This window comes from Nyctereutes procyonoides, unplaced genomic scaffold (genome assembly GCF_905146905.1).
Source record: "Nyctereutes procyonoides isolate TBG_1078 unplaced genomic scaffold, NYPRO_anot_genome, whole genome shotgun sequence".
NCBI lineage: Eukaryota > Metazoa > Chordata > Mammalia > Carnivora > Canidae > Nyctereutes > Nyctereutes procyonoides.
This window is the reverse complement of record NW_026575052.1, coordinates 19,633,742-19,657,508: the sequence shown is the minus strand read 5'-3', so window position 1 is coordinate 19,657,508 and position 23,767 is coordinate 19,633,742. Positions and strand designations below refer to the sequence as shown.

The 23,767-nt window shown below is 48.0% G+C and overlaps 1 protein-coding gene and 1 long non-coding RNA gene across 2 annotated transcripts in view; one reads left to right on the top strand and one right to left on the bottom strand.

The window, feature by feature from the left end:
• LOC129513787 (uncharacterized) overlaps positions 1 to 9,588 on the bottom strand; it is a 54,356-nt gene extending 44,768 nt beyond the window's left edge. Inside the window, exon 1 of the long non-coding RNA XR_008665300.1 lies at positions 9,434 to 9,588. This is a non-coding gene — a long non-coding RNA (uncharacterized LOC129513787). The remainder of the gene's footprint in view (positions 1 to 9,433) is intronic.
• A 617-nt stretch (positions 9,589 to 10,205) lies between these two features.
• On the top strand, positions 10,206 to 13,663 carry CBLN1 (cerebellin 1 precursor). Its single transcript, XM_055332090.1, has 3 exons — positions 10,206 to 10,469; positions 10,609 to 10,728; positions 12,008 to 13,663. Exons 1-3 carry the CDS (start codon positions 10,206 to 10,208, stop codon positions 12,203 to 12,205), a joined length of 582 nt encoding a protein of 193 aa, XP_055188065.1. The 3' UTR covers positions 12,206 to 13,663.
• Positions 13,664 to 23,767: the final 10,104 nt, after the last annotated feature.

The window sequence follows — 23,767 nt, the reverse complement described above, 5'->3', positions numbered from 1 at the left end:
CCTTAGGGTAGATGCTTATTTTATTTCTACTCACTTGATGAGAAAACTAAACACAGAGAGTTATGTAGAATATCAAAGGGCTCTTGCCTACTAGGCATGGGCATGGGGTTTTAGCCTTTGCATTCTGACTTTAGAGCCAACATGTTGCATGGACTCAGAGAGCTTAACCTTCTTGGGTCCCAATCTGTAAAATGTAGGCAGCTAACTCAATAAAACTTAAGGTTCAGTATTTAAGGTTCAAGACACTCCATGGTGGGGGGTTGGGCAAAATGGGTGAAGGCAGTCAAAAGGTACAACATTCCAGTTATAAAATAAGTAATTCCTGGGGATGTAATGGATAGCATAGTGACCATAGTTAATAATATTGTATTGTGGGGGATCCCTGGGTAGCTCAGTGGTTTAGTGCCTGCCTTCTAGGGTGTGATCCTGGAGTCCCGGGATCGAGTCCCGCATTCGGCTCCCTGCATGGAGCCTGCTTCTCCCTCTTCCTGTGTCTCTGTCTCTCTCTCTCTCTCTGTCTCTGTCTCTCATGAATAAATAAACTCTTTTAAAAAAATAACAATATTGTATTGTGTATTTGAAAGTTGCTAAGAGTATATCTTAAAAGTTCTCATCACAAGAAAAAAATTATAACCATATTTGGTGATGGATATTAATTAGACTCATTCTGGTGATCATTCCTCAATATGTAATAAATATTGAATAATTATGTTGTACACCTAAAACTAATATAATGTTATGTGTCAATTATCTCTCAATGAAAAAAAGGATACTCCAGGTTAAAGATCCTAAATTCTGATATTTATTTATCTAAAAAGGCAAGAAAAGTCTTGCTACAATAATACTCTGTCATCTTGGTATTATTATTGGTGCCTTAGTTATTGGGATCAATTTCCCAGTAAGTGAGAATGGACTATACATGAAACTTTATAACACAGTGACAAAACCACAGATAAAATTTTGGTTCATGTATAGTTACTTAAAAACAGTTTATACTATACAGTGTGTTACCACATCAACCAGAAAAAATAGGAATTCACCTAGGCTGTTCTTCTAGACCGATAAACACCAAGACTTAATAGAGATTTTCATTAAATTCATTCTAAGTTTTGTTGCCACTTATGGATAGTTTACTTGCCAATGATTGCTTTCTAATTGCTTTATGTTTCCTAACTAGCCTTTGTTTTTTTTTTAATTTTTAATTTTTATTTATTTATGATACTCACAGAGAGAGAGAGAGAGAGAGAGAGAGAGAGAGAGAGAGAGAGGCAGAGACATAGGCAGAGGGAGAAGCAGGCTCCATGCACCGGGAGCCCGATGTGGGATTCGATCCTGGGTCTCCAGGATCGTGCCCTGGGCCAAAGGCAGGCGCCAAACCACTGCGCCACCCAGGGATCCCTAGCCTTTGTTTTGGTAAAGACCTCAAACAATACTGGGCAGTTGGTGTGAAATGGGTAATTAAATGAAATGGACCAGGGTGCACCTGGTAGCTCAGTTGGTAGGACATGTGACTCTCAATCTCAGGGTTGTGAGTTCCAGCCCCACATTGTGCCAAGAGATTACCTACAAAAAATAAACGTCTTAAAAAAATTTTTAATGGACCAATAAAGGATTCCCTCATAAGTACCTATACATTGAAATATACTTTGTCGTGGCTTCCTTTCAATCTGGTATTTTAAAATCTAAAATATTATCTATGAAAAAAATAAAATATTATCTATGTTATATAATAATAATGAAATCCTTATTGCTCAGAATATGCACAGATAGAAGTTCACAAGCTTCAAAAGTAAATAATAATTGTTATACTTTCCCAATAATAAAACACATTTTGGTAAGGTTTTCACATTTTAAAAACTCAAAATAGCTTTATGAGTTCACAAAATAATACTATATTTTTCTCAAGATATTAACATATATTCTTGTGTTGTAGTTGGATAGGATGTAATTTGCTTGGGAGATTTAGCATTTGCTACTTCAAAGAATACTTCTTTTAATATTTTCATTTTAATATTCTGAAAATAGCATATTACATTTATCAGAAGTTAATTTTTAAACTCGACATGAATGGTTTTGTTTGAAATAAACAACTTTGGTATTGTGTATCTGATTTTGCAATAAATTAGGTTTTTTTTATTATTATTTTTTTAAATTAGGGTTTAATTCATAGTGATTTTCTATGATACAACAAATAATTAAACAACTAATGGTTCACCAAGAGGATAAAATGTATCAAATTTGTTGTTTCTGAAGGTGAAGCAAGATTTTGTTCTGGTATAGTGCATCACTGAGATCCCAGGAGGAAACAGAATTAAACACAGATAGTTCAGATGGAGAGATTTTTAATGAAGGGACAACCTACAGAGGTGTTGGCAGGGTCAGGGGAAATCAACACAAGATGCTAAGAACCCAGGGACTGGAAAATTCCCCCAACCTCAGGCAGAAGATACAAAGGGAGGAGAATGCTACTGGCATGAGAGCTGGAGCCCAAGAAAAGAGGAAGGGTCACTGAACAGAAGCTATAATCCTGAAAAGGGGAAGCAACCACCAGATTGCTTCAGGGTCATTGCTTCATACTACCTGCACTGAGGCAGGGAGAGAGCAGGAAGAAATATCCCAACTTCTCTCTGCTCCTCTGTTTATACCTTCCATTGGCAAAAATTGAAGCCAATTGGAAGGGATCAGCTTCTAGGGGCGAGAAGAGAGAAGGCAGAGTGTGGCTCAGCGGTAGGGGAGCCCAGCACTAGAGAGCTCAATCACATAACTATCGCTGAGGCCTGATGCAAAAAAAGCAAAACTAAGCATGCTCCTCTGACCTAATTTCTAAGAAGTCTACCAGAAAATATCATTTTGGGCAAATAATTTTTCAAAACACAAAAACCCTAAACAAATAATCTGATTAAAAGTGGGTAGAGGACCTGAATACACATTTCCCAAAGAAGATATATTGAGGACCAACAGACACATGAATCATCATCAGGGAAATGCAAATCAAAACCATAACGAGATATCACCTCACACCTGTCAGAATGGCTACTACCAAAAAGAGAAGAAATAACAAGCGCTGGTGATGATGTAGAGGAAAAGGAATCCTTATGCACTCTTGGTGGGAATGTAAATTGGTGCAGCCATTGTGGAGAACAGTATGGAGGTTTCTCGAAAACTTAAAAACAGAAATACCATATGATCCAATAATTCTCCTACTGGTAAATACCCAAAGAAAATGAAAGCACTAATTCAAAACGATATAGACATTATTATGTTTATTGAAGCATTATTTATAATAGTCAAGATATGGAAGCAATCTCAGTGTCCATCAATAGATAAATGGGAAAAGAAGATGTTATATATATAAACACATATAGATGTAGTAGAATACTACGCAGCCACAAAATGGAATATTATGCAGCCATAAAAAAGAATAAGATCTTGCCATTTGCAACAACATGGATGGACCTAGACAGTATTATGCTAAGTGAAAAGATCAGAGGAAGACAATACTATATGATTTCACCTATATGTACTATCTGAAAAACAAATGAACATAAAAAGCAGAAACAGACACACAAGTGAGAGAACAGGGGTTGCTAGAGGGGAGAAACGTGAGAAAAATGGGTGAAGGGGAGGGGGAGGTGGAGGCTTTGAGTTACAGAATGCATAAGTCATGGGACAAAAGGTACACAGCAGAGAAAATATAGTCAGTGGTACTGGAATAGTGTTGTATGGTGACAGATAGCAGCTGTGCTTGTGGTGAGCACATCATAATGTATAGACTTGTCGAATCACTATGTTGTACAGATAAAACTAATGTGACATTGCGTGTCAACTACACTTCAACTTTAAAAAATAAAAAACAAAAGCTCTGCTTTCTTCTGCATTTCCCCCTTCAAGTTCTATTTAAATTCTTCCTTTTGTTTACATCCTGGTAACACAGAAGCCTATGGTCCAAAGAGTCCTCCAGTTCAATAGACTTTTCTCTAAGATCCCATCCTGAGAGCATGCTGAGCTGCATGACGTCTATATGATTGTTAATGAATGCAAAATCCAGGAAATTTCCCTAAGATCCCTATTAAGTTTGGGAAAAGGTTAGCCCAGCCAGCCACCAATGATGACAATGCTCACCACATCTTTGACAAATGTCAAATGCATATGAAGTACATACCTGAAAGATTTATTTGAATGGTCTCTAATCTATTAATTTCGTGTGTGTGTGTGTGTGTGTGTGTGTGTAATTTTTGCTTACCTTCTGATTACAGCTTAAAAGTAAACAAATACAGAGAATAATCAAAGCTACCACATGAGAACTTAGGTAGTCCCACTACTCAGAAGCCTTCTGAGGACACCTAGAATTCTTAAGTGGAGGTTCTCCAGGTACGAATCTCTGGCTACCACTACGGCAAGATGCTGGAGGGCCGGAAGCATGTGTGATTCATCTTTGCAGCAGCCACAGATCCAAAACAGTGTCTCAAGCAATGCAGGCACTCAATAAATGTTTGCTGAATTGGCCAAACCTTGCTTTGTCCCCCTCATCAACCACCCCAAAAGCACACAGATAATTACTTCTTGGAAAAATTCCAACTACTGTTTGATGTTACCTATGTGACTTTTCTCTCAAGAGCAGCTCTGTAGGATTACATTATTTTCTGTGTTGTTTTTTTTTTCCGTTGATCTTAATGGCATGTATGTGAACAACAGCTTCATATAAAATTCCTAACAGCACATACCACAGCAGATTCAGGGTATCATTTTAAAAATGGTGCCAGCATCTCCCAAATTAGAAGACACACAGTCTCTCCTTTTGAACAGAGGCTAGAAAATGCATAATTTGGTATTAACATAAGAACTAAAGATATTTTGAATATACCCTTTGATCTTTTTAAGATCCAAGTTTTTTTTTAAAGAATTAAAATGTTACCACAAAACTGGCCTTCATTAAAAAGTAATCCTGCATTTAATAAGTGTCCAATTATAAAGTTTATTTTGTAATGTAACTTTTAAAACTTAAACAGAAGAAATGTTGCATTTAAAAATGAATCTGAGTAGGTAATGAAGAAGAAGAAGAAGAAGAAGAAGAAGAAGAAGAAGAAGAAGAAGAAGAAGAAGAAATAATTTAAAATTTTATTTCATACTTTGTAGAACTTAGAATCATTTTTATATAGTATAGATCCAAGCTTTAATTTGAAATGACCTTGACCCTCAAAAGCCTAAACTTAACACTTCAGAACAAACTAGCCATTCTCTTCTGCTTTATGGGCAAATCAACTAAATAGTAGGGAATTACACCGTTTGGGCCTTTGAACCACAGGACTAAGAAGAAATGCTGCTTGATGTATATAAACACTAGAGAATCCATTTTGATTTAATAAAAGGATGAGTTCGCTGCACATCCTATGACAAAATATTCCCCCTTTCCTAAAAATGTTCCCTTATTCCAACAATAGAGGATTGCTTTTTTCCCAAGGTGTGAGGTGGGCGGGATCAAGAAAGCTGTTATATTCATTTCTCAAAATGCACTGTGGTGGGAAATTCAGGATGCAGTGAAGAGTAATAAACCTTTTGCTTCACTGAAACAGAAATCCAAATTTAAAGCACCAGGTAAAGGCTATAACAGCAACAGTACACATTCATTATTTGCAATCTTGTAGTTGCCTAAATCTCTATAATACATTACTTTAAAAGGTCCAGATAGATTTTTTTTATAATATTTTACCAATATTTCAACACCAGAAGAATCTTAGTAGGTTAAACCCTATAGTCTTAAATTTCAAATATGACCTAACTCAATCGTTTTATTTCCAGGACTTTCTCTCTCAAATTTCCATTTGTTTTTATTAATGGATAAATGATGAAGAATTTTAGGAGCCTATCCACAAAGAAATGAAATTTTTCTCTTTTTAGGAGCCTAAAAAATAAATAGAAAAAAGTCAATTCCAACATAATGTTGTCAAAATAACCTTTTTAGAATAGAATGTTACAATTACTTAATTATTTACATTTATCTAGCTCTACCATTCAAAGTGCACGCAGGCTTTAAAGCTAACCCTTAAGTAACGTCATGGTTGATAGCATCTAATTTCATGTTTAACTGACATCTCGAAGATTGAAAAGGATCAAGACAAACATATCTATTGTTTTGGCTACTGTATCCGTCTTCATCACTGGCTGTTTTTGGGTGAAATATATTGCAGCTGACCCTCTGAGAGAGACTAAAATAGACATGTACTGTTTCTGCTGCCCAGCATCCCTTCTGCAATTTTCCTTTGGAGAATCCCTTCCCCCCGCCCCGGGCTAGACAGTGTGCAGCTAACACCAAATCCATTTTCAGAGGAAAACACCTAAATCCAAATTTACTCAGGAGAACAGTCCATTCTCCATGTTCAAAAAGGGGCAAGTGACTCAGACTGCCCCTGTAAGAAGAGTCCTGAGACTTTTGCTGCAAATATTGAAGAAAAAGTAGTCTCTCTTGCTAGGACTAAGTTGATAGTAGCATCTAGGGGGCTATCATTAGCAAACAGGTTGTCTGAAAATGAAGCCAAAACCAGAAAGCAGATCTTGATAACCCTGACTGGTAGATCCAGCCATATTTCCACTGGCAAGATGTACTTGTAGGCTTTTTGTGTTAACCAGATAAAGTCCTTTATACTTAAGCCAGTTTGAATCTGTTTCCTCACTTGCAGCTAAAAGAATCCTGAGTCTGAAATGAGACAATGCTAAAAATAAACATGACTGCTTTTGAGATTTTTTTTAAAAGATTTTATTTATTTATTTATTTATTTATTTATTTATTTATTTATTTATTTATTTATGAAAGACACACACACAGAGAGAGAGAGGCAGAGACACAGGCAGAGGGAGAAGCAGGCTCCATGCAGGGAGCCCCATGTGGGACTCGATCCCAGGATCACACCCTGGCCTGAAGGCAGGTGCTAAACCACTGAGCCACCCAGGAATCCCGGTTTTGGGGTTTCAAATGGATTTTCCTCTCTATATATTATTTCATTTAATCATCATAACTCAGGAAGTAAATATCTATCAACATTAAATTAATATTCATTATTTTTTGAACACATACTATGTGGAAGAGAGATGGAGAATGCCAGAGGAGTGATCAATCTGAAATATGGTGGCCACAGAAGTCTTACCTACACTGGAAAAAAGTGGAGGTTACATATCTCTAGGCTTCAATAGACATTCATCAAATGGAAGATAAATGGTATACAGCAGAGCCAGGGTGCAATTATTGCACTAATCCCTCAGTGATAAATTAGAAGGCTCTTGAAATAGCCCAGGCCAGACAAATGAATGCCAAACAGGTAGCCCTATGAGAATGATTCAAACAACAGGACAGAGATGGAATCAGTTTAGGTGTGGGGGTCCCAGGTGGATGCAGCTGTTGTCACTGGAACAGGAGGAGAAGGAAGGGGCAGAGTTTGGAAGGCAAGAAAGGAGACAAGGTATGGGTCAGGTAAACATACCTGTAGGTATGAGGGCCCTCCAAAAGGTCCAGAGGGCCCTCAGTACGATAGGTGTGGGCTGCAGAGAGGCTGAGATAGGAAATGCAAGATGGAGCATTACTGGCATGTAGATGGCAGCTCAGGCTTGGGCACTGCCGTGCTACAGCCCTGCCAGGAAGAGAAGAGGAAGGGGCTGGCACCAACCTCCTCTGGGTAATCTCAGTCCTGCCTGTGAGCTCCACGGAAGCAGGCTACACGGGACAGGGCCGGTCCTGGTGAAATGACCGAGTAGGTTCTACGTGAGTGCATCTCCAGGGACCCTCCACCGCTGCAGCTGCCAGCTCTACTGCATGGCCCCTATCCTGGATGCAGTCTCATTATTCAGCTCTCACTTCTTAAATTAGTTCGTGCTCTCACATTAGGTGTAATCACAGCTGGCAACGCTTTCTGGGGATGTCTCCAAAAGATCAGAGTCGGAAAAAAAAATTTGTGTGTGTGTCATTTTAATCTAAAGTAAAATTGTTGCCTCTTTTCCCATCCCTTCCCCGTTTCTCCAGGCGAGCCTGAGTGACTGCAAACGGAGGCGGGTGTCGGGGATGGGGTTCCCCGCAGGTGATTCTTTAGACGGCTATCAAAGTCTCAAAGAAACAAAGGAGGTTGACAAGCTGAAAGGCGTGGCTATTGGCGATTCCAAGGCAGGCTTCCCCGCGTGGGGGAGCGCGTACCCATGGGCGGCAGACCTCGCTGGTGGCAAATCCTGAGGTTGAAAGGAAGCGCAGTCGGTCCGAGCCCCCAGGTCTTGCCAGATTCCCCGGCTTGCGCTGGGCTGCCGCCTGCCGCTCGTCGGCTCTGGCTCTGCGGAGCGCGGAGCTCGCAGATTCAAGGTCGCCCGGGGGTGACCGCGGCGCCAGGTGCCCCGGGGGCGGGGGCAGCATCCCTCCCCGCCCGCCTCCGCGTGGGGTCCGGAGCCGGCACCTCCGCTCTGGCTGTGGCCGGGAGGTCCGGTCCGCTCGTCCTCCGCTTCCGCCCGGTTAACCGCCCGCGATCCTCCAGCAGGTCTCCGCCCGCCGCACCTCGGGCTCCAGCGCGCCCTTCCTCTTACCCTCTCCGCAGTTCCCTTCTCCCTGCCACTTGGACAAACTGTATTTTTGCTTCCTGGTTTGTGACTGCAAACACCCGTTTGTGTGTGCAAAGTTCTAAGTCAACGTGTGCGGCAAAAATTCTCGTAGGGTCAGAATCACTCCTGGAAAATCGCCCACGAATCGCAAGATTTGGGGTCTACAACTCAGCTCTAAGGTACAGGTCACGTAGATAAAACACGCAGTAAAGATGCACGGCACAGACAAAAAATACGCATGCAACGGATCAACCGTGAAGTGCCAAAGGGAAAATGCGATCCGGTAAATGGGCCTGCGTGCGACGCCACCGTGCTTGTCACTGCCCAGTGTGCTGGGCTGTGGAGGGCACGAAGGCAGGCCTCGTCCGCGTCGGTTCCCGGGCCTGGCGCTTCACAGGCGTGCAAGGATCCATCCCGAATAGAAGGAAGGACCGCGGCCCGCAGGCCAGGGGCTGTGAGAGGCAGGCGGGGGCAGCCGGGCGAGCTCCACCCCGGCGGCCGCGGGCCGGGGGCGCGGGCGGGGAGCGCGGGCCGGGAGCGCGGGCCGGGAGCGGGCCTGGCGCCCCGCGAGCCCGCCTGGGCCCGCGGTCCCCGCACCTCCCGGGAGGCTGCCGCGCTCGCCTCGCCCCGCCCCGCCCCGCCCCGCCCCGCCGCGCCGCGCCGCGCCCCGCCGCGCACGCACGCGCCCTGCGGCCCGGCCGCCCGGCCCGCCGCTCGCTCGCCCAAACTCACCCGCGCGCCGGCTGCCCCGCGCGCCCGCGCCCGCTGGGGGGCGCTCCCCTCCCACCCCGCGCGCCCACACGCGGCGCCTCCCGCGCCCCTGCTTCTACTCCCGACCCTGGGCGCGCGCGCCGCCTCCTACCTGCGGGCCGGCGGCTGGAGGCGGGCGGAAGGGCCGAGGGGGCTGAACGAGACGGTGGCACGAGGCGGGAGACGGAAGAGCGAGCGGCCGCGGCGGACGGTCCGGGCACGGGCGCGCGCGCGCGCCCCCAGCCCTCGCTCCCCCGGTAGACTCCCGGCCAGAGCCCAACCCTGCTGCCGCGCGCCGCCCGCCTCGCCGCGCCTAATAACAACGGCGCCCGGGGTCAGGTGGCCGCGCGCGGACAGCGCCGCCATTGGCTCAGCGGGGAGCGCGGCGCGCCAGGATTGGCTGGGAGGCGGAGCCTAGGCCGGCGAGGGGGCGGGGCCGCGGAGGGAGGCGGGCCGGGAGGCCGCGGGGGCGGGGCCAGGCCGCGGTCCGCGCCTTTGTGCCCGGCGCGCGCTCTCCGCCGGCTCCGGCTGCAGCGCCGGCTGCATCAATAATTCAGAGCGGCGGCGGCGGCGGCGGCGGCTGCGGGTGCGAGCAGGAGGCGGCGGCGGCAGCGGCAGCGGCAGCGGGGACCGAGCGGCAGCGGCTATGCATCCAAGTGCGTCTGGGCAGCCGCGGCACCCCTGAGGCCCGGGCGGGGCTCCGGGAGCATCGCTCGGGGGGCACGCTTGCCTGGGAGTGCAAGGAAGAGCAGTAATATCCAGAGCGGTGTCTGCGAAGCTGCGCACGGAGCAGAGGAGGGGGCTTCGGAGTGGGGCTGGGGCGGGGGGGGCGGCTGGCGCAAGCAGCCCCCGGGGTGGGGGGCGGGGTGGGCGCCGGCGCCGCGATGCTGGGCGTCGTGGAGCTGCTGCTGCTGGGGGCTGCGTGGCTGGCGGGCCCGGCCCGCGGGCAGAATGAGACGGAGCCCATCGTGCTGGAAGGCAAGTGCCTGGTGGTGTGCGACTCCAACCCCACGTCCGATCCCACGGGCACAGCTCTGGGCATCTCGGTGCGCTCCGGCAGCGCCAAGGTGGCTTTCTCTGCCATCAGAAGCACCAACCACGAGCCGTCCGAGATGAGTAATCGCACTATGATCATCTACTTTGACCAGGTGAGTGCTCCGTGCATATTGGCTTTGGGGGAGACGTGGAAGGCTGATGTTCGCTCCACTCCAAGGCTCCGCAGAGGCTCGGGGACAGGAGTTCGGGACTGACTCTTGTCTACTCCCCTTCGTTCCCGTCTCGTTATAGGTACTAGTGAACATCGGGAACAACTTTGATTCAGAACGCAGCACTTTCATCGCCCCGCGCAAAGGGATCTACAGTTTTAACTTCCACGTGGTTAAAGTCTACAACAGACAGACCATTCAGGTCAGCCACCGCGTCTGGGTCAGGCCCCGGGCCGGGAGGGGGCTGTTAGCCACCGGAGTGAGCGGGCCGTTTCGGGAGGGGTGGGAGATAGATAGAGGGGCAGCTGCATGTGCCTGGGGTTACTTGGATGGACGAGGAGCAGGGCCTCACAGTTCTGTGGCTTGGACTGTCTCTGGCTTCTCTCACCGGCGCTTGGAACCTTAGTCCCCTCCCGCACAGAGTTTCCCTGCCTTTGCCTTCTGGGCCCCTCCAAAGAGGTTCTCCCCCTTTCGGATGGGACTCTAGGGATTTCCCATAGTGGTTGCTGGCTAGCATCAGAGACAGTTCCCTCCGTCCAGCAGCTTCCTGCCACCGGCCTTCAGCACCACAGACAGGATCCCCACCCCCTGTCCCAGCTTGAAAGCCTGGACTCCTGTGTGCTTGCCTTCAGTACCATGCTCAGGGGGCTCCTGGCATCGCTTGGGGACCGACTCTGGGGTTTTGAACTACCAGCACCCGAGCCCAAGCAGTTGAAGGGTGGAGAGAGAATGGCGGGGGTGTAATGCTACTCCCTCTGGGCTCTAGTTGGGCTCCAGCCAGCACTCACCAGCTCTCCAGGTTCCTGAAGGTGTCCAGGTTTCCTTTGGGCCGACAGAAGGCAGGGTGCACGGGGGCCAGGGAGAGGGCGCTGGGCCTTTGGCTGCTGATGCCACCCAAGGGCAAACAAAACCAGGCAGCGGCCGCACGGCTAGATCTGGGATAGGAATTGAGCCCGGGTTCGGGGATGAAGCACAGAGTGCAGCTCTGGCGAAATTTCTCATCAGCCAGAAGCTTTGCTGGTCTTTTCCACTGTGTCTCCACAGTGTGCAGGCAACTAGGACCAGGAGGAGCCAGGTTTTTTTGTTTGTTTGTTTGTTTGTTTTTTGTTTTATTTGTTTTCCCAGAAACCCCAGTTGCCCGATTGTCTCTTTGAAACGGTGGGGGGGGCGGCGGCTGCGGGGTGGGGGGAGGCCGGGAAAGTCTCAGGGCACCTGAGCCGCCTACGGGTTCATTAAACTGGCTAAAAGTGCAATCGGGATTTGCTTGGTGCGCCCAAGAAATGAAAGTGACTCCCGTTTTAGGGGGGCAGACCCTTCCTGTCACCCAGTTGGGCTGCAAAGCCCCTTTCTCATCCCCGGCCCCTTCCCCCAGGTTCCCAGCCCTTTGTGGCTGTTAGCCAAGCCGCGAAGGTTCGCGTCCTTACCGCCGCTTCGGTACCCGCCTAGGTTGCTCCTCTGAAGCAGGCCTTTCTCTTTCCCAGGTGAGCCTCATGTTAAACGGGTGGCCGGTGATTTCAGCCTTTGCTGGTGACCAGGACGTGACCCGGGAGGCCGCCAGCAATGGAGTTCTAATCCAGATGGAGAAAGGCGACCGAGCATACCTCAAGCTGGAGCGGGGGAACTTGATGGGGGGCTGGAAGTACTCGACCTTCTCCGGATTCTTGGTGTTTCCCCTCTGACTGGCTCATTGCCGGAATGGAGGCAGGGAGAGGGCCAAGGCAGGAGGAAGGCAGGAGGGGGAATAAGAAAGAGGCTGAAATTTAGAGGACGAGAAAGCGGCGCGACTCGAAACTTCCTACGTGTTCCCCAGCGGTGTCCCGGTAAAAGGTGCGCGCGGGCGGTCGGGCGGACTACTTTGTCCGTTTCCCCGTTAGGAGAAGTGAATTCCGCTTAGCTCTGCGCACTCCCATTTCCAAAAACAAACTCGTTTCTCCCATGCCGGTTGAAGTAATCGGGAAAGAGAGACTACCTTGTCTTTGTTTCTACCCCCATGTTCCTGTTCCCTACAATTTATACAAAAGAAACTTTGTATTTCACTGTATAATGTGAAATATCTTCCTCCTCAGATCCCCTCTGAATCTTTCCACCCGCTGAACTCTAATACGCCCCTCCCCTCCTTTTAGTTTGGAGAGGGGATAAGGTTTTTGTTTGCTTTTGTTTTGAATGGGGGAGGTAGTTTTAATTTGGCAAGTATTGCTCTGAAAACACTGCTCAAGAGTTAATTAGCTGAAGATACTTTTGTGTCCTCCGCTGCTTGTTAGCAGAGAAAGGACTCACCTTGGGGGTGACTGGTTCAAAAATACATATAAATATATATCATTTGTATTCAAAGAACTCTTCCCAGTGGAAACTGGCTGTATTTCCGTATTTCTATGTCCTATTCGGAGTGATCGTGAAATCTAAGGCTGCTTGATGTCTTGATGCTTGTCAATGCCCTCGTGTTCTGTGGCTCCACTAAATGCCAGGAGGTTCTTCCGGACGCTTCCTCGTCCTCTGTAACATACGTGTGAATAGCCAAGATTTAATTTTGCTTTAACCCAATAAAGTTGAAATGGGACTTTTATTTTTCTGGAATAGCTTTCTAAACTCCGCATCTTCCCCTGCTGCGAGGTTAGGGGGCGGGCTGTGGACCTGCGAGGCTCAGAGGCACGGGAAGTCGACTTGGTGAGAATGCACCGGGGAAGGGGGCCCGAAAGGCCGGGGCGCGAGCGCTTCCTTGCGAAGCCTGCCTGCACCCCTTTTTGCGCCAGGCCTAGAGCCAGCCCCGCATTCGCCTGTGCTCCCTGCTTTGGCCGAAGTCTTGCTAGGCCCGGAGCCACTACCGGCCTGGAAGCGAAGTCTGGATTTTTCGAAGTCCAAATGCCATCAGGAATAATCCTAATTGGAGGAGCCGGCACGATCTCCACGCCTCTGCCCCCGGATTTCCCCCAACCGGCCGCCCCACAGTTCCCGAAGCAGCAGCGTCTGTTTTATACCAGCGCCTCTGAATCCCGAGTCCACCCGCCGTATTACCCGGGCGTCCAGGACCTGGTGATTGCGCTCAACGCAGGACTTTCATTCAAGAGGTTCGTCCAGGAGTTTTGATTGTACCGGAACATAATGTGAAAGCAAAATTGAAATAAACGACTTCGTTTTAAGTCTGGAAGTCTGACCCAGTCGCTTCAGCAGCGGGGAGGTCGGGCGCCAGGGAGCGGGTGGCTGCCGAGGGCCTGGGGCAAGAGTCTGGGCCTGGATAGGCAACTCCGGCTTTGGTCCTTTTAGAAGTTTTTTTCGCTGGCCGACAAGCAGGGGTGAATTTAATTGGCTCCTGGAGGGTGGAGAGAAGGGGGTAGTACTAGCACAATAAGCAACGTTTCTCTTATTCCAGCGGCTTCTCTGATTGAAATTCGCCGAGCACCCGGCCTTCCTTGAAATGCCGACCTGTCTCTCGATCCTGGGGGCCGCATCCCCAGCTGGGCGCTCGGAAGCCCCCAAGGCCCCAGGTCCCACGGGGATAGCTGGGGACTTCAGGACTGAGGAGTGCTCTTCTCTTCTTGTCCCACAGTTCTCTCCCAACATAGTTGGTCCCCAGTGAAGGGAGGATGAAGTGCAATTCAGAACCCTAGAGAGGTTTAAAAAGAAAAGCTATTCTTTTTAAAAAGGGGCATTTAAAAAAAAAGAAAAAGAAAGCCCCGCATTCTTCCTGTTTCAAGGGAGGTATCTGGGAGAACTGGAGCCTTTGGCGGAAGTAGCTGGACCCTAAGGCTCTGTCCTGAACAGCCAGCCTGCCAAGCAGGCACACACGGTGCAGCGGGCACCCCTTTCCACCTAGGATGAGGGCTCCTTGGCCTTGCCGGCTGGGTGGGTAGTCACCGCCCAAGAAGGCAGCGCCTCTAACGCACTATCAGCTTGCCCGCTGTGGGTGGTGGGTGGTCACTCCTCTTCCTGGGGAGGGTGCCACCAGCGTGTCTATCGAGGCTATGGGACCACCAGGCTGTGCTCCAGCTGGGTGACTTTGGCAAGTCCTTTCCCTGGCCTCAGTTTGCCCAACTGTATAAAGACAAAGAGGAATTAAAAAATCTCCAGGAGTCCCTCCTGCTCTGAGATTCCAGCCATCCTTGAACATGGGCCTGCAGTTCTTTTGCCTGAGCTTAATGAGTCCTGGCTGTCACCTTCCCTGATCTGACTCCTGGGGGCAGTCTCCTGAATGCTAGATCTGAGGCGGGGGTAGAGACAAAGAGGAAGCCTGCCTATCCAGGAACTCAGGCTCACCTGGAGGCTGGAAGGTGAACCAGAAGGGAGCAAGTGGGCCCCTAGTGAGACAGAGAAGTTATCCCTGGATTTTGTCCTGGCTCCGGTGGAGGGAGTGCCTCAGTCTTCCCAAAGGTTTGATTTTGGCACTCGAGATCCTTCTCAGACTGGCTCTAGCCACTGCTTCTTCCACCTGCTGATCCTTTCCCTCTGCCATTGGATGAGCCCATCTTCACTCCTGTCTTCATGCCTCTGCACCTGCTGTTTCTTTACTTCAATTGGAAGTACCCTTTCTCTCATCTCCTCTTTAAAATCTTGTCTTTCAAAAAAAAAAATATTGTCTTTCTTGGGGATCTGAGCAGTTCAAGTAAGAGGCCGTCTCCTCTGGGAAGCCATTCTGTAGCTGCTTTTCCAAGGTTCACTACTCCCTCCTCACTCTCCCAGCAGGCCTTGCTTGGCACTGGTTGGCAAGGAAACTGTCTGGGCCTGGGCCTGCCTCCCGCTCTGCAGTGGGTTCCAGGGGATAGTGGTGCCCACCCCAGCAAGTTTTCAAAGTGCTAAGCAGGCAGTCCTGTCCCAGGGTCCTCAGGGGGAAATGTAGGGCTCTCCACCCCTAAACTACCTGAGCCTCCCGTTAGTCTGGGTGGAGATGTGGACAGCTCTCCCCAAGAGACCTGGAGTTGGAGTTAGAGATCTCATTGAGGCTGGGTACTTGTCAATTGGGCCACCACCCTCACCTCTGGGATAGAGGTGAGGATGACTATTACCTGTGCCAGAGATAGGTGACTCAAGCTTTATCTGAAAATTGTGCTCCAGCTGAGAGGGAACCAGATACTCCCAACTGGTGTGTTGGAAACTGAGAGGATAGAGAAAAAAAAAAAAAAGGCCAATGGCTCAGTAGAAACTATATCCCTGCCCCCAACCAGAGGCTAGGGAGGGGGCCTATCTTCAAGCCTATACCTCACTGCCGTTCCCTTTAATACTTAGAACTTTCTAGACCTTTTCAGATCTGGGCCCTGCCTTCTGCTTTCATCTCACATAAACCTGATCAGAATAGAGCCTGTAGGGGATCCAGGACCACCCCTTCATTCAGCCTCCCTCTCAAAAGTCTCAAAGACTCCTCCCCTGCCCAGGTCACCTTGGTTACTTCCTCCACTCCAGCCTTCTGGAAGCCTTCCTCATCCAGGAAAGGCAGAGTGATTACCGCTTCCCGGCCTTCCTCTTTGCACCGTGGCCTCTCTTACCTCCCTCTCCCCAGCCTCCAACCCGTTTCCCTCGGGCTGCAGCAGTGTTAGGGGTCTGGTGCGGGGGAGCCCAGGGAGGTTTCTAGGACCCAACGAGCCCAGATCTGACTTCCAGGCCCGGGTTTTCCAAGCGCGCCGAGTGCCTGTGGGAGCGGCGGAGCGGGCGCGGGTTCGTGGCGGGGAGCCGGGGTCACCCGAGCTTGCTGTGTCGGGCCGCGCCGGGCTCCGCTAGGTCCTGCGCGCCCCCCTCGGCTCGCTCCCTCGCCCGCCGCGGCTTCCACGGTCCCCAGAGTGCGGAGGGCTCCCCCCGAGCTGCGCCGGAGCGCTGATGCTCCAACCCCGGGTGGACCGGCGCCTAATGAGAACATAATTACCCAGATGGAGAGGGAACCTCACCCCGTTCTTTAATTGTGCCTTGATGGAGGGAGTGGGGATGCGGAGCGAAGGGTCAGGACGCTCCCGCGGGTCCCGGACGGGGTCCTTGGGCCCTGCGGACCCAGCGGAGAAGGAGAGACCACGCGTTTTGGAGCGCACCCCGTACCCCAACCCCTGGCTTAATGTGCAACCTGAGACTGCCCTCCTGGCACCACCACCTACCTCTCCCCCACCCCCAGCTTTGTCCTCAACTCCCAAGTGTGAAGGGTGGGCTAGATGTCTAGGGTTTGCTTCGAGACATCTTTTCTGATAAACTGGTCGGTGAGTCTAAGCCTTCCCCCTCGCCCCATCCAGCCATAAAACTCCAGGCGTGTGCTTGGCCTGGTCCTTGTCACCCCCAATGGCTTTCAAACAAAACTGAAACTTATTACCGACTCTGACTCTGCAGGAGGCCAGCATTGCCCTGGAACTGAGAGGTCAAGCCTGGAGGGAAAGCGCAGGTACACCTTCCTTTGAGCCAATTTAATTTGGAGGAAAAGGTTTCCCAGGAGCGATTACAAAGGTCTCTTGATCTCTTTGCACAGACTCCTCATTGAAGATACATCCACAGTCTCTCTGAGCCTCAGTTTGCTCATATTTCAAATGGGGATAGTAATGCCTTCACAACAGGGTGGCTGAGAAGGCTGTGCTAAAAGGTATAAAAATGCTCAGCGCTGCCCTAGCGCTACCGTAGTAGGAGCAGGATAAATGGTAGCAACAGTAAGGAGCAGTGAACATCAGGGCATCCCACTATCACAGAAGCAGGACATAGGGGAACATCTGTGTAGATCCCTACATCAAATAAATGATAAAACTGAAACCAGGTAGGGAGAGGAACACAGAGCAAGTGATTGGTATAATTAGGATCCTGCTTCCTTTTTTTAAAAAAAAATTATATTAAAAATTTTTATTGGAGTTAATTTGCCAACATATAGCATAACACCCAGTGCTTGTCCCACCAAATGCCCCCCTCAGTGCCCATCACCCAGTCACCCCAAACCCCACCCACTTCCCCTTCTACTAACCCTTGTTCATTTCCCAGAGTTAGGCGTCTCTTGTGTTTTGTCATCCTCACTGATATTTTCACTCATTTTCTCTCCTTTCCCTTTATTCTCTTTCACTAATTTTTATATTCCCCAAATGAATGAGCTTCCTGCTTCCTTCCCCCCCACCCCGAACACCTGTATCCCCACTCCCTCTAGTCAATAACCAGAATAGACACCTGTATTCCATAAGTGTCTATCATCTCCATCCCTGTTGCTCATATTATTTGCATTGGTCTCTATGGGTGAATAGTCTCTGGTTGCATGTCTGAAGGCTTCCCCATTAGGGCATGAGCTCTGTTTCCATGTCTGTGTCCCTTCTGAGGGTGAGCCCTTTTAAGGTGGGTACCACATCCTGTTGATCTTGCTTGGCCCAGTGCCTCCCACGGTGCCTGGCACAGAACAGATGTCTGTGATGGTGTCATGAATGAAACCAAACTGTTGCCTGGTGTGACTGCAGGACATGGACTCAATCAGTGAAACTGCCCTTTAGGGCAGCTTCTCAGATTCTTCAGTCCTCCACCCCTCATCAGTGGCAGGAATGCTAACATGGAAGTACTTTCCGACTCTGTGCAGGCAGAAAAACCTTCCCAGGTACCTATACTTGCTCTCATCTCTCCCATTCTACTTTGAGCTCAGGCTGTCCCCAAGGAGTTCCAGCTTTGACCCTGGAATAGCAGCAAGCAGGGCCAGTGAGGAAGAGGCCAAGATTAGATGTACAGGCAGTGTTTGAATTTGTTGCTAGGTCTTCTGTTTGGGAAAATACTTTTAACTGGGAAAATACTTTAGGCAGCAGTGAGGAGACAGTGTAGCTTAAATCAAAAAGGAGAATTTCATGATTATAAAGAAAGGACTTCCAGTTGTGTAGCCACAGCCCAGAGCCTAGGGAGGTCTTTGTTCATCTTGCTAAACTCTGAAGAGGTCAGGAAAGAGGTGCAGGGGAGGGACCAGTGACTCCAATCTGACCTTTGAGGCTTAGCTTGAGCTTTATCCACCTCATTTGTACAGTTGTCGCTGATGCCCACACATCAGGGCCTCACTCTCTGCTGACCACCTGACCTCTCCTATTCAGATGACATCCTGACCACTACTCTGCTGGGGGCACTGAGCTCCAGAAGGATAAATCCTCATCTGCTGTTCCCCAGAGCACCTAATTCCTGGCACAGTGTCAGGACTGGTAGATACTCTATAAATGTTCCTTGAATGAATGAGTGAGTGAACATATGAATGGGTGGGCTGACAAAGGAGGGATTGTTGGTTGCATCATGAGCATATCTGCTTTATGCTCATGAACTCTGTGAACTCTGCAAAGGTACTTAACCTTGTTATTGGCCTCACTTATAATTATATCCTCAGTGCCTAGCACATTGCCTGGAATAGAGTCAGTATGAAAAGTATTTCTTGAATGAATGGATGGATTGATGGGTAGATGGATGAGGAATTACAGTACTCTGGCAATAAGATTTCTTGGACTGTGATTCTGAAGTGCAGGCTTGGCATGGTGCTCCTCTCTAAATCTCTACCATCACCCCAGATGGCCACATTTATTCTAAAATCGAATGGAATTGCACCTGTTGTCTGTAGTTGACCTTATACCATAAGTTTTCCTTGATGCTCTTGCCCCACCCCACCCCCAATATGTGCCTCAAGGGCAGGGACAATATTTTATTTTTCTTAAAGGTCAGGAATACCCTCCCTTTCCTCCAGTACCTAATGATATGATTCAATATTGGTTGATTGGTTGCTTAAGCCAAGATCAAGCCATGATGTCTCTGGAAATGGGTGGGGTTGAAGCCCTTGGTGATGTTGACAATGATGGTGAAGCCCAGAAGGTTTTTCAATGGTGCTAGAAGAGTGGTAAGGTGTCACAGCAGCCACACAACGCCTTGCTAATGAGGGAGCTGGTATTTCCCCAGCAGACCCTAGCCATGGGGTCTCTGTGTTTTTGTTCCAGCTGAAAGCAGAATGACCTCTAAAATCCCCTCATGGCTTTGGGTTCTGCTGCAGACCATGGAGGTGGAGTGGGCTCAGTTGTTTCCTCTGAAGAAAATAAAGGATTACGCAAATCCTTCTCCTTCCTCAGACCCAGTGTCCAGCTGGGAGTTCAGCCCAACAAAGAATTCTCTAGAATGCTCTGCTAGCCAGCAGCAACCTGCTTACTCAGGTGAGGCTCCAAGAGCCTTTTCTTCCATCATCAGAAATTACTGCCTACTTTCAGGGAAACTTTCAAAGAGAGAAGAGGGAATTACTAACAAAGGAGAGGCCACTGGGCATCTCGTTCTCCTCATTTAAAAGGAAGCTGTGTGCTCTGCCCAGATCTGGTATTGGATAGGCTCTTCTTTGTATTCTGAGAGACTCAAAAATAAACTCCCCAATGTGTACTTCTGCTGAGAAGTTCAGATGATTTTATAATGACTGAATGGCTCCAAATATGCAGCTGATGTGGAGACTGCTATTTTACTAACTCATCTTGATCAGAGTTGGTCAATTTAGGTCTCAGAAATGTTCCAAATGCTCTCTCCCTCTCTCTCTTTCTCTCTTTTTGAAGGAGTTCATTTCAGGTAGATGGATTATTTGCTTATTCTGAAGATGCCAAGGGAGAGGGCACGTTAGCAATACCAATTGAGCTGGGGGTGCAGGCTCACAGCTCATCCTTCACATGGCATCTGAGTGTCTGGTGCTTTTCCTTCCTTCTCCTCTGGGCTCTCCGATGCTGGCCAAGTGGGAACTTGCTTGGCAGGTTCACCAGAATGTGGGCCTAAATAATCTCCTGCATCAATCTGAGTGACAGTGGTGCTCCTTGAGGCTGTAAAGTTGGCAGCTCTTTTCTTTGATTGCCTAAATGTGTCCCCATCTCTGTCATGAGAAGCTGGGGTCCAGGCTGAGGGCATAAGCGAGTCTGTTCCCCCAGAAATGAAACTAGATGACTTCTAGGGTGCCATTCTAACTAGAAGCCTATGAAATGCAAGATCCTCTGGATGGTAGTTGGGGTCTTCTGACTTTCCAGCTTAAAAATATCCCCAGAATCCTACTTTCAAGGTTTAACCCACAGGAAAAGCTCTGTGGTGACTAGCTCTTAGAGCTGTGATATGAATCTTCTTTAGGCCCCTTTTAATTCTCTGTCCCCTGAGTAGCCAGAGTGAGCTTCTCAAACATAAACCAAACCACACCACATGAATCCTCTGGTTGAAATCTACCAGTGCCTTCACAATGCACTGTGACTCTTTGTAGTGGCTTTCCAGGCTTCCGTGATCTGGTCCCTATTGACCCCTACTACCTCATCTTCTGCTGTTTTCCTCTACTGCAGTTAGCTCATTCCACCATTAGTCCCTACAATATGCTAAGCTCTCTCTTGTCTCAGAACTTTTGTACATGTTGATCTTTTGGGGGCGAGGAGTACTCTTCCATCCCTATGCTTTGCATGGCTCTTTCCTCTTTCATATCTCAGCTGGCCATCCCTGAGCCACTTCCTCTCTTACCAGTTGAGCTTCATTCATCTCTCCAAAATGCTCATTTACCTGAATACTGTCCCTCCCTGGGAACAGGCACCTGGCCTGTCCTTGGTGTTACCTTATCCTTAGAGTTTGGAACAGAAGCTGGAATGGTAGGGGCTTGATTCATACATGGACAACTGAATGGCAAATCAGCCATCCAATCTTGTATCAGAGCTCGGGGCTTCTGCTCCATCAGGGCAAAGCCATTTTTCCTTGGTTAGAAGCTCAAGGGAGCCATTAAACATGTCACCTACCTGAAGCTATATCCATCTAGAGGGAAAGCAGGCTGGAAGCCATGAAGTCAACGATGGAGGCTAGAAAATTGGTCTGTTATCATCCACAGGCCCAATGAATGAGTCTTTTACTTGTTAATATCTGTTGTTAAAATTGCTTAATTCAGCTAGCCTTGCAGTTGAGCGAGGGAAAACTGACATGAACTGTGAATTATTGAATTTTTCCCACTGAAGGTATTCTGCAACAAACACAAACAAGCACCTTAGTCTGGGGCAGGGGTGAAGAGCAGTTTGGATGCTGTTCCTGGAACTGTAACTCTGCTTGGAACAAAGAAGGGCAATGAGGTGGGGACTGAAGGAGGAGAGTGAGGGCTGGAAAGTCACATGCACAAGAGAGAAGACAGCTTCTTAATCCTCCCCAAGATGGGAGAAGGCAGCAATGTGAGTCTGAGGCTGTTGAAAAAAGACATATGAGCTCAGCCTGCAGAATATCCACCACAGAAGTATCCAGGTAGCTTGGAGTTACCAATCAAACATTTATGCAACAATGCTTAGCTCTCAATCACTGACAGTATGTGCAGCAAGGCTGTTCTGAACAGGTCTGATAGAGAAACTGAGGCAGGGGGACTGCCTACCCTGTGGCCCAGATGGAGGGAGAGTAGTGCAGAGAAAGATAAGAAATTAGGGTGAGGGGCTTGGCTGTCTGTCTTGTTTGCTTTAATCCTCTCTCTCCCACACTGTTGTGAACTTCTCATGGACCAAGTAAATTTTCATGATCTTTGGGTTTCAGCCTCCTTTATAGGGCAGAGTAGGGGGTGCTCATCAAGGAAATAGCCTTTGAATAAAGCAGAGCTGGTTTTGAGGGCTTTCTTTGACACTGGATTCATCGGTACTCTAGAAACTCAACTCAAACCACACTTAGTACCACCTTCCCCAAATAATATATTGGCCTCCGTAATGACAACAACAATAACAACAACAACAACATCCAAGGATGATTCAATTCACATGTGTCTGGTCCAGGCAGCTCAATGTCACCAGGGATCTGCCTCTTTTCATATCTGGGGCAATTTGACTCCAGCAGCCCCACAGGCCCACATCTATCTATCTAGTTTCCCTATTAGGAAAAGAGTCCTTTTTCAACAGAACTCCAGAAAGAAAATCCAGAGCTAATGAATATCCGACTGAATTAAAGTCAGATGCACTGCCAAAACCAGTCTCTTTAATCAAAGAAATAAAATGAGCTAATTGCCAGGTATGTAGCCAGGTTGGGGGCAGAGTTGGGGAGAGCAGGCCTATCCAGGGACAGCTGGTGCCAAAGAAGGTAGAATGCACATAGAGGTGAACAAAAACAGTAGATGTCTACCACTATAGCCACTCCCTAGCTGTGTGACTAGGTGAGAAGTTTCATGTCTCTGAGCTTTGGGTTCCTCATCTGTTAAAATGAGATGAGTAGGGCACCTGGCTCAGTGGTTGAGTGTCTGCCTTTGGCTCAGATTATTGTCCCCAGGGTGCTGGGTTTGAGTCCTGTATCAGACTTCCCAGGGGTAGTCTACCTCTCCCTCTGCCTATATCTCTGCTTCTCATGAATAAGTAAATAAAATCTTTTTTAAAAAATACAATGAGATGAGTAATGATATTTAATTCTTTTAGGTTAAAGGTGGTAATACCTATGAAAGATTTAAAAGGGTAAAGGACGTAGTAAGTGCAAAGTGAATAGTAGTTATTGTTATTGCTCCCAGGATAATTTTTGCCCACAGACCTCGGCAATGTTATTTAATCAATATCACAAAGGTATCTTTTTTCTCCTGAAGAAAGCACAAGCTACTTGTGGCCTAACAATGTTTATTGCATTCAGATCATCTGGACATCTTGTTAAAATGCAGATTTTATAGATGTTAGTGAGGATGTGGAAAAAAAGGGACCCTTGTACACTGTTGATGAGAATGCAGACTGGTGCTTTCACTCTGGAAAATAGTATGGGGGTTTCTCAAAAAGTTAAAAATAGAACTACCCTACAATCAAATAATTGCATTACTGGGTATTTACCCAAAGAATTCAAGAACACTAACTCAAAAGGGTACATGCAGCCCTGTGTTTATAGCAGCATTATCTACAATAGCCAAGACATGGGAGCTGCCCAAGTGCCCATCAATTGATGAATGAATAAAGAAGATGTGATATATATACACAGTGGAATATTATTCAGCCATAAAAGAGAATGAAATCTTGCCATTTGCAATGACATGGATGGAGCTAGAGAGTATAATGCTAAGAAAAATAAGTCAGTCAGGGAAATACCATATAATTTCACTCATATGTGGAGTTTAAGAAACAAAACAAATTAACAAAGGGGGAAAAAAAAGAAAGAGAGGCAAAGCAAGAAAGAGACTCTAAACTGTAGAGAACAAATGGATGGTTACTAGAGGGGCTGGGGTTGGGGGATGAGGTTAAATATGTGAGGGGGATTGAAGAGTGCACCTATTACGATGGGAACTGGGTGATATATGGAATTGTTGAATCACTCTATTATACCCCTGAAACTAATATAACACTGTATGTTAACTAACAGGAATTAAAATA